The sequence below is a fragment of the Prunus mume genome, linkage group LG8 (assembly GCF_029339155.1).
Source record: "Prunus mume cultivar Tortuosa linkage group LG8, ASM2933915v1, whole genome shotgun sequence".
Taxonomy (NCBI): domain Eukaryota; kingdom Viridiplantae; phylum Streptophyta; class Magnoliopsida; order Rosales; family Rosaceae; genus Prunus; species Prunus mume.
Genome location: NC_142705.1, coordinates 21,436,795 through 21,447,971, shown reverse-complemented (window position 1 = coordinate 21,447,971; position 11,177 = coordinate 21,436,795). Strand labels below are relative to the sequence as shown.

Sequence of the window (11,177 nt, the reverse complement as noted above, 5' to 3'; positions counted from 1 at the left end):
ATTTGCAGGTTGGATTGTGGCATGTTCGTCATGTTCTAGATGGATAAAATAGCACAAGGACAATCTATTCCAAAAAGTGTAGACAAGAATTTCATGAATGAATATCGAGCTCAATACGTCACAAAACTCCTACACCACAGACAATGTAATTAATCGTCTCTAGTGATTTGCCTTTTGTTAACTCAAGACAATATGTATATTAATTCTTGTGGATGTTTGTAAATATTTCTAGTTATGGTATATGAGAACATATTTCTTATACATCTAAATTGTAATATAATCTTGGAATAGGATGCAACAAAACGAAAAGGAAACAACAAACTGCACTGAATTTTTTGGTCAAATACTGCAACAAATGAAAATTGTTGTGCAATTATGTAAAAAAATCTGCTCAAAAAATGTGAAAAGAACCCAAAAGCCAAAGTCATAATCAAAGTACTAAAACTTTGTTCAAAACACATTTAAGTAGGTTAGCAGTTGTAACATTTCAATATACTTGCAAAAATTATTCTAAAATTGAATTATGAGACAAAAAACTGCACTAAATTTTGTGGTTAAAAACTGCAACAAACATAAACTGCAATGCAATGTATGCAAAAACATATGCTCAAATGTGAAGTGAAAACCAAAAGGCAAAAATTAGATGAGTAGTTATAACTTTCCCATAGACTAGCAAAAATTATTTTGAAATTGAATTATGGAACAAGAAACTTCACTGCAGTTTATGGTCAAAAACTGCAACAAACAAACGGAAATTGCAGTGTAGTTTATGAAACAAAATTTGCTCAAAATTGAAAACAAGCATTGAATGGCAGTTAAAAACGAATATCCACTGATGAAACAATTGTATAATTTTCATTAACTTCAAAAAATAATCATAATATCGAATTAGAAGTTGTGTAGCCAATTAAAAGCAACTAAAAATTGCAATGCAGTGTTTGCAAAAATTGCAATGCAGAAACTGAATATACATTCACTAAATCATATCTAACATAAGCAATCATCTGAGAAAGAATGTTCATATCACCACCTTGCAAGTCTTCCGGTTGTGCCCAGTAACACTGCACCGACTGCATTTCAATGGCCTTGTAAATTCACCAAAAGCTTTTATCCTCTTTGTTGGTGGTCTTCTGGCTAGCCTATTTGTAATTGGCAGAAGCACAACTCTAGTTGTAGAACCGTTGCTGCCCAAGCCTTTCCCAATATTTGCAATAGGAAAAATAGGACTCTCATAGGCTTTTCAAAAGAAGTCAGACCTGTAGTAACACTTCACGTAATCATAAACTGAATATTTCTTTGCTAGAATTGTAGCCACCACATGCGTGCAAGGAAAACCATCACAGAATAATCAGCAAATACTTCAAAAATAGTACAACTAGAGCGACGAGTTGCCCAAGTCCTACTAACCTCCACCTTTTCCCACAATCTAGTTTCCATCTCTATACACAAAATTGTTGTCCACTTCTCGGCTTCAATTCATCGTTGAGAATTCAATACCATCAATTTTTGTCGAATCCCTTCTATCAAAGGTAGCACCAGCAAATCTCAAAACACACCAACCTAATTATTAAACGACTTAGCTAAACTGTTGTTTGACATCACCTCATAACGCATTCCTTTGAAAAATGTGTTGGCATAGTGATCTCTAGACAAATAAGATATAAATGTCTTCACTTTTGAACTCCCAAGAATCACCAACTCGTCCATTGCTACCTTAAACTCTTCCTCCGTTACAGCATATGCGCATCTACTACATAAATTGATAACATGGTCTTTGAGCAGTTTCCCATGAACTGACTTCGGGTACTTCGATATCTAATTTTGTTTGAGGTGATAGTAACAGTAAGAATGAGGCCATCCAGGAAACACAAACCCCATTGCATTTAACTAACCTTGACTGTGGTCCAAGAAAAAGGTTACCACTCTCCCCATTGGTAGCAATATAACAGCCAAATGTTGAAGAAACCAAGTCCAATTCTCCTCTGTCTCAGAATCAACAACTACAAAAGCTAGAGGATAAAACCCTACAAAACAAAACCAAAAGCACAAGTATAACCAACAAACGGAAACTGCAGTGCAGTTTATGAAATCAAATATGCTCAAATTTGAAAGGAAACCAAAAGACAAATCCATGATCAAAGTACTAAAACTAAGTTTAAAACACATTTAAGTTCATGAGCAGTTGCAACATTCCCACAAACTTGCAAAAATTATTAAGAAAATTGAATTATGAAATAAGAAACTACAATAAATGAAATCTGCAATACATTACAATAACCATACCTTGATTCCCATTCTTTCCGTAAGCACAGAGAAGCTGTCCCTTGTACTTGCTCTTCAAAAACGTAGCATCAATGAACAACAAGGGTATGCAATATTGAAATCCAGCAATGCAACCACGAAACGACACAAAAAACCGTCTAAAGCGGTTAATTCCAGCTTCACATTCAAGAACACATAGAGAACTAGGGTTAGTTTCCTTTACGACATCTACATAGCACACTAACTTGTTGAAGGACTTCGACTCATCACCGTGAACGTCCAATTTAGCTAACTCTTTGCCAAACCATGCATGGTAGTATGAAATGTCTATACCATAATAATCTTTGAACTCATGTATAATCTCAATTGGCTTCAGCTCTGGTTTTGCACGAATTTTGTCCACAAAGAGAGAGGACACCACACGAGACCTCATCATCTTACTCTTTGATTCCCGTATCCGACCCGCACATGTATGCACATTATTTAACGTCCGAATTACAAAACAGCCAGTAGCTTCACAATGAGAAGCTTAAACATGCCAGCTACAACCCTCCAATTTCTTATTCGAAAAAACAGCAATCACCCTCTTCTTGTCATTGCTGGCACATAAAAAATTAAATCCTACTTCAAGAGCGTACTTGCACAATTTCAACCGTAACTCCTCTGCACCACCATCAAACTTCTGCCCTACGTGATGTATATACGTCTCCCACTCATTCAACAACAAAAGCTTCGTACTTGCTCTCTTTGACCTGCCCAAAAATTCATTTGTCTTTGACAGTACTAGAACACGATGGCTCGCCCTTTTCACATGCTATCAACTCCTTATTTACACAAAATTCACCACTATATTCACTGCTCCCACATTAATCCTTCACTAAAATATCCACACTCTTCGCATTTGATATCGACAAATATGTCTTCATCATGTCCAAATCACTATCTGTTTCTAGTAAACAACTCGGATAACTGGGTAGCGAATACCGTAATGTGAAACTGCCCAACTGCAAACCTCTAAACCTTAGACACAAAGTGTTCGAAACATCAACCATGGATGACTTTGATGAAACTGAAAACATAATGGTTTCTGAATTATATGTGCACTTGGGATAGAAACCTCCATTAGCCTTGACAATGCAACCAAAACAACAACAACAACAACAACAAAAAAAACAGAAAACAATTCAAATCAGTAAATAATGTAGATGAGTAGTTTCTAGTCAAAAACTGAAATAAACGGAAATAGCAGTGCACTTTATGAGAAAACATATCCTCAAATTTGAATAGAAACCAAAAGAAAGCCATGAGCTGTTGCAACATTGCCATACACTTGTAATGAAGTTTATGAAACCAGAAACTGCATTGCAGTTTATGCTAAAAACTCAAACAAACAGATGCATTTTATGACAGAAAATCTAAACAAATTCAAGTCCATCCGCAGTTGTAACATTGCCAAACACTTCCAATGCAGTTTATGAAACCAAAAACTGCAATGCAGTTTCTGCTAAAAAACTGAAACAAATATATGCCGTTTATGACAGAAAATAAAAAAACTTCTCATAGAAACCAAAAGAAAACTAAGACAAAAGTACTAAAACAAAATTCTAAAAACATATAAGTCGATATAAACAAAAACAGGTTTTAAAGTACTCATACCTCACACATAGGACTGCAAAAAATCCCCATGACCAAATAGCAGCTCAAAATCAAATCTGATCACAAAACGAAGAAGAGAGGGTTTAGCATTGAACACCACAAGATCGCGCCACAAAATCGTGCAATAAAATTGAGCTCAAAATACTCGGACTAAGGAGAACAGAAATCACCCAAAACTAACCCTCATTTCGCATGCAAATCGAACGAAAGCGTAGCAGAAAAAAGAAGAAAAATGAACGAAAACCTACCAGCAAATTGAAGCACCAATGGCAGAATGAGAACTAGAGCTCCAAAACCTCAAAGCCGAAGGAAAACGAAATAGAAACCAAGACCAAATCGCGCGTAGTTTAAACAGTCATGGGTAAAATAGTCATTTAGTTTGTTAGGTTTAAAGATGGGCCAGGCTTTTTAAGAAGAAGGGTAGAATTGTCTTTTCAGTTTTATTTTTAAGCTGGCCCAACGAATCTAGGCCTCTTTTTTGGCCTAATCTAAAATAGCAATTCTTTCTTAGGTATTAAAACCCAAACCAAAATACCCAATGTCTTACATACTAATTAGTAAAGTTAATTATGTCTAATACCTAATTTTCTTTAAATTTATATATACAAAAACCTGATGCAACTAGCCACTATTCCTAAGAGCAGTTGCAACCTCATGCCGAATTTTGTGAAAGATTAGGTTTGACTTGTACGAAAATAGCATTGGCTAGTAGGTGGAAATTTTGAATAAAGAGTTGGAGAAATAGAGCGATGCGTTGGCAAAAGCGAGGGGCAACCGTCGAAGCGGCAAAAATCTTAGCAATCAGGTAAATTATTTGTAATTTCCGTTTTATTAAATTCAATGTCCTAATTTTTTTAATTTTTTTATTTTCATGTTTCTTGCATTTCCAATTTTTTTTTAATAAATTATACAAGCACAAATGTGGTTCGATGCCATTGGCCAAGGCAGAAAATCTTTCAACCATAAATAATGTTGGGAGGTGGTGAAAAATTGTACACGATTCAGAATTATTCCCACTGGTCCGACCGTTGTGTTGAACGAGATGCTACTCCATGATTCAACGGCATCGGATTCGCCTTTGGATTCCCAGATGAGTCAAGACTCACCAATTCAAAAGGAATCGAGGCCTATTGGTCGAATGGCGGTGAAGGTAAAGAGGGGAGTACTTCCAACAATGATACTGCAAAATTTTGGAGCAAATTGCAAGGAACGGCAACATGAGAATTGAGTTAGACATGAAAAAAGATGTGGACGAGAAGGCAATGAATGAAGAATATGCAAGAGAATTGGAGTATATATTCAAAGAAGACATTGAGAAGAAGGATCGGGAAACCATCACTACTACAAAAAGTGAAAAGATGACCAGAAAAAGACGACGGTAGAAGAAAAAACCGTCGTTGTGTTTTAAAAGACGACGGTAACAAAAAACCGTCGTGGATAAGTGACTTAAACAACTAAAAAACGGAGATACTTGTTGAATATTTTTTTATAACGACGCACACAAATAAAAAAGCGTCATATTATTAAAAGGTTTTCTTCAGAGTTAAAATCTGACTAAAAAACAACGACAGCAGGTATGACAAACGTCGTCTTTTAAAAATCAAGTGTCCTTTTTTTGGTAAAGACATGGTTGTTTTGAAAAAACTGTCGTCTATTATATGTAAAGATGACGGTTTTTTTTTAAAAAAATGGTCATATATTAAATGTAAAGATGATGGTTTGTTTAAAAACGAGTCGTCTATTATGAAGTAAAGAGGAAGGTTTTTTTAAAAAGGTCGTCTATTATATGTAAAGATGATGGTTTGTTTAAAAAAGGGTCATCTATTATGAAGTAAAGATGACAGTTGTTTTAAAAAAAGGGTCGTCTATTATGAAATAAAGATGACGGTTTTTTTTAAGAAAGGGTCGTCTATTAAATGTAAAGATGATGGTTTGTTTAAAAAAGGGTCGTCTATTATGAAGTAAAGATGACGGTGTTTTTAAAAAAAAGGTCGTCTATTATATGTAAAGATGGTGGTTTATTTAAAAAAGGGTCGTCTATTATGAAGTAAAGATGACGGTTGTTTTAAAAAAAGGGTCGTCTATTATGAAGTAAAGATGACGGTTTTTTATTTTTAAAAAGGGTCGTCTATTAAATGTAAAGATGATGGTTTGTTTAAAAAAGGGTCGTCTATTATGAAGTAAAGATGACGGTTTTTTTTTAAAATGGTCGTCTATTATATGTAAAGATGATGGTTTGTTTAAAAAAGGATCATCCATTATGAAGTAAAGATGACAGTTGTTTTAAAAAAAGGGTCGTCTATTATGAAGTAAAGATGACGATTTTTATTTAAAAAAAGGTCGTCTATTAAATGTAAAGATGATGGTTTGTTTAAAAAAAGGGTCGTCTATTATGAAGTAAAGATGACGGTGTTTTTAAAAAAAGGGTCGTCTATTATATGTAAAGATAATGGTTTGTTTAAAAAATGATCGTCTATTATGAAGTAAAGATGACAGTTGTTTTAAAAAAAAGGTCGTCTATTATGAAGTAAAGATGACGTTTTTTTTAAAAAAAAAGGGTCGTCTATTAAATGTAAAGATGATGGTTTGTTTAAAAAACGGTCGTCTATTATGAAGTAAAGATGATGGTTTTGTTTTAAAAAGGGTCGTCTATTATATGTAAAGATGATGATTTGTTTAAAAAAAAGTCGTCTATTATGAAGTACAGATGACGTTTTTTTTTTTTAAAAAGGGTCGTCTATTAAATGTAAAGATGATGACTGTTTTAAAAAAAAAATGTCGTCTATTATGAAGTAAATATGACGGTTTTTTTATTTAAAAAAAGGTCGTCTATTATATGTAAAGATGATGGTTTGTTTAAAAAATGGTCATCTATTATGAAGTAAAGATGATGGTTGTTTTAAAAAAAAGGGTCGTCTATTATAAAGTAAATATGACGGTTTTTTTTTTTAAAAAGGTGGTCTATTTTATGTAAAGATGACGATTTTTTTTTTTAAATGTCGTCTATTATATGTAAGGATGACTATCTTTTTTTTAAAAGCATCGTATTTTAAAACATGCTAAAAAATGGCCGCTTAAGTGAATTCGCGCTCGACAATTTTTCAAATTTTCACCCGTCTTTGAAAACCTTATCTCTCATTAACAAGCGTCATCTTTTAAAACACGCTAAAAAAAGGCTACTTAAGTGAATTCGCACTCCACAAATTTTCAGATTTTCCCCCGTCTCTGAAAACCTTATCTCTCCCTCCTTAAAACCCTCATGCACTCTCTAAACACCCTCATGAAACTCTCTACAAAATCATCAAAAAATTGATATCAATGAAGGAGTTGAGAGATTGAGGTCTTCGCAGATCCATAAGATGTAGAGGGAGGTTCTGTATTTGAGAATCAAAGCTAGTTGAAAGGTTTGATTTGAAAGTCACCTAATCTCTCAATACCCTTCTATATCTTGCTAGTGAATTCTGGATTAGTCTCTTTGCGTTTTTGGTATGTTCTTTGTCTCCCTAATTTCAGATTTTTGTCTCTCTTGATTTGTCTGGTTTGTTTACATATTTTTTTATATTTCTAGTTTCTTTTTAGATTTTCTGATTTGATTATCAGGAGATGAGGAGGAAGCTTGCAGATTTATAACTTTTTCTTTTGCAGGTTTTCTATGTGAGTCGTATCTCAAAATTTGTTACCTTCTCTTTTCACCATCATTTTATTTATATATTTTTCCTTTTGTAGGTTCTCGATGGTCTTTTTTATGCTCATTTTACAAGTTTTCTATGGAAATATGGACCAATGATAAAATTTCTCTTCCACCTAATTTTTTATGTTTATAGTCTTAGCTTTTTTTCTCTCTTTGTCATTTTGATTTACTTACAGGGATGATGGAGGAGACTTCAATTGTGCATCATTTGTATGTTTGGATGAGGAATGCTTAGATTAGGAGTACGTAGGTCTTGTTAGGAATCATGTTTGTTGTAGAATAAAGATTGGTTAACTATGTAATAACTATTGAATCTTCAAGTTTTATGAAAGAAACTATTTTTGAGTGTATATATTCATTAATAAAGCATTATGATTGGTTTTCTAGTTAAAATCGTTGTATAGCATCATAGGAAATCAAAAAGAACTAAAATTTGGTTCTACTGTAACTAGGTGTTCTGTTTTCGGCTGATAATTTGGGCGTCCAAATGTGCCTAACAAAGCCATGGCTTTATTTCTCTACGTCCATGTGTTAGTGAGAATCCACGATTTCTATTTTTGTCTTTCTGGAAGACGAAGGTGATGAAGGAAAAATAAAGCAAACAAATCACCCTTTGGGATACTTTTGGGTTGTTTCTGACCGGAATTGGGTGTTAGTTTACATTTGTTATTTGTTTACACTATCACTATTAGTTTCTTCTTTCTTTATGTTAATTTTTTGTTAAGTGTCCAGGTCATTCTAGATCCAGATTGAGTTTCATATTGATGTAAAGTGTCCAGTTCAGGCATCAACTTCTATTTTTTATGTTACGAATAAGATTATGCTTTGATTTTTTCTTCTTCTTTTTTTCTCAAGGGATTATTTTTTATACAGGAATTAAAAGAAAAATGAGGAACAGAGTTGGAGGGAGTTCAAGAACATGAAAGCAAAACAAAAGGGAAGCATCATGGTGAGTCAACATAAGCACCGATCATGACTTCTTCGAGCAGTGAACCAAAGTCGCTCTTCTTCGTGGACAAGTCCAAAGGTACCTTATTCATACCTTTGTTTTTTTGTTTTTTGTTTTGAGTGACATAATTGTCTTTTTTCGCTTTCAGTAATTCAATTGCTTCTGTATATCGAATCCCAATTTCAGTTCAGCTGCTGGAATTAGGTTTTCTGAGTTTAGATAAGGTCGCTTTGTGCAATCCCTCTAATTTTACATTTGCATTGTTATGAATTTCTGATTTTAGTTTTGGAATAGATTTATTTATTTATTATTACCATTTATTGTTTCGTATGAAAGGGTCTTATGCCAATGTACAAGTTTATAACAATACGTTTCGAAGTTTTTGAAGTTCACATTCCATCAGCAGCTAATGCAGATGGGGTTGTGGATTCCCAATGCCTGTAATCATTGGGAATGTTTTGTTTATGGCATTTTTTAATGGGTTTCATTTTTCGTTTGGTAGAATGCATTTTATTGTGGTTTCAGTGTTTAGGGTGATAGAGTGGTGGAGATGCAGATGGAGGTGTGGGTATTTTGGCTATGCTAAAACCTAAATTTACTTTTAAACAATTGTGTGGCTGTGTGTTCGCTTTAGGTGAAGGTGTCGTGATGCAAAAGAAACTATGTTTCTAGCTTTAAATTCTGTGTTTCTATGTACTAATTGGGCGATTTCTCAATGTTTCTATTAGGTTATTTCATATGGATGCTAGAAGGGACATAATTTGCTGTGGTGGCAATTACTCTGTGGCTTTGAATAAACCAAACACTTGAAGGGCTAATCTGTTTTAGTATTTGAAGGGCGTGGTGAAGCTGATAATAACACACCTATAATGACACGCTGCGATGGACTTATTCCGAAACGTAATTCTATTGTTTTGATGGATTGTTTTAGTATTCTTAATATCTTGCTTCATATTAAGCTTTTTAGTTGTTTTTGTCTTCTTTTGTTTTGTTTTTGTTTTGTTTTTGTAAATGCAGATCCAATTTGCTGCATGAGGCTACCAAAGAATATAGTAGCAGGAGAGCATAAAATTGCTGGAGGAGGAGGTTTATGTTAGGGGTGGCATTTTAAACCGAAAAACCGAAAAACCGCAAAAACCAACCGACAATTTACCGCAATGAAACCGCAATCGCGGTAAACCGAACCGCATTTGCGGTATTAAGAACCGAACCGCATTTGCGGTTGCGGTTGCGGTATTTGATTTTCAAAACTTGCGGTTACCGCAAACCGCAAAGTATAGCCACACGAATGATGAAGTTGAATTTTACAAGAAAATGGAACATATGACAACTTGTAAGTAATTAGTTTATTTATGCTAATGTTATTTATGCTTCTTCTTATAATAAAATGTACTAAACTATATTGTTTTATTTGTAGATAACATTGGTGCTCAAACAACACAACGAGGTTCTTCAATCCACTCACCACCAACACTTGAGTTTGTAACTTTAGTTTGTAACATTGGTGCATTGCATTTTCCTTTTAGTTTGTAACTTTAATTAACTTTGAATTGGATTTTTCTTTTTTGTTGTAACTTTAATTCATTTTACTTTGCATTTTCCTTTTTAAATGATTTGGAATTGGAATGCTTGAGAAGTTTAACTTTAATTAGAATGCTTGGAATTATAACTTTAATTTTCTTAGGTTGTGAATGCTTGAGAAGTTGAAGAGATTGTGAATTTATATATGTTTAAGAAATTGAGGTTGTGTATTTATTTATTTAGGTTGTGAATTTATATTTTTGTGAATGCTTGAGAACTCGCGGTTTTAAACTGCTAATTCGCGGTAACCGACCGCATTTTGCGGTTTACCGCAATGCGATAAACCGCAAAACGCGGTCGGTTTGCGGTTTCAAAAATCACCAAACCGCAAATAGTCGGTCGGTTTGCGATTTGAGTAAAAATTTGCGGTTACCGAACCGCAATGTACAAGCAGTAGCTAAAAGGATTTTAATTGTCATGAATTTTTTGTTTGTTCTTTTCCTTTTTCAATGGTTGCAATACTAGCTTCAATTACTATGTTTTGGTGTAACGAGTTTTGTTTTAAATAAAAACTTATTCAATTACATCTATTCCAAATTCGGTTCAATGGTTAACTATGATAATTGTTATCAATAAATACAAAGAGGAATTTAAATTAGTTCTTGCCTTTGTTTTAAATTCTTTTCAATATGATCAACTATGATAATAGTTTATTTTTATAAAGGTTATCAATGAATACAATACACACATATGTTACCAAATTATTGAAAAAAAGAACTTTCAAGGACAATTCAAACTAAAAATAAAAAACAGGAAAAAGCGTTTTACCCAAGCTGATAAAAGGTATTTCAAACTATGGGGAAAAACAAGGAAAATTTTCAATTCCACCAAACAGAAAATTCAAAAAAAAAAAACACGAAGAATCCCCCTAGCTCCTAAAGCTCATTAGACTAGTCTCTTTGCACACGCTTTTGTGTGTGCGAGAGGCTTTCTTTTAATCACGCGCGCTACGCGCGACTTACAAAGTTTCGTGAATATTTTTTCACAATTGTATTTATATAGATGTCCGTTTCAACAGTTTCATATTTTAATCGTGCA

At 33.6% G+C, this 11,177-nt stretch overlaps 1 protein-coding gene across 1 annotated transcript; it reads right to left on the bottom strand.

The window, feature by feature from the left end:
* Nucleotides 1-1,560: 1,560 nt before the first annotated feature.
* On the bottom strand, nt 1,561-2,698 carry LOC148915032 (uncharacterized). Its single transcript, XM_089043384.1, has 3 exons — nt 2,284-2,698; nt 1,921-2,024; nt 1,561-1,815 (listed from the first exon to the last, which is right to left on the bottom strand). Exons 1-3 carry the CDS (start codon nt 2,696-2,698, stop codon nt 1,561-1,563), a joined length of 774 nt encoding a protein of 257 aa, XP_088899510.1.
* Nucleotides 2,699-11,177: the final 8,479 nt, after the last annotated feature.

Excerpts from the sequence above, each read along its gene's own strand:
- LOC148915032 (XM_089043384.1), bottom strand. The coding sequence starts at position 2,698 with ATGATGAGGTCTCGTGTGGTGTCCTCTCTCTTTGTGGACAAAATTCGT. Across the intron at positions 2,025-2,283 it reads CGGAAAGAATGGGAATCAAG|GGTTTTATCCTCTAGCTTTT; the intron begins GTATGGTTATTG and ends TTTGTTTTGTAG. Across the intron at positions 1,816-1,920 it reads TGCTACCAATGGGGAGAGTG|ATATCGAAGTACCCGAAGTC; the intron begins GTAACCTTTTTC and ends AAACAAAATTAG.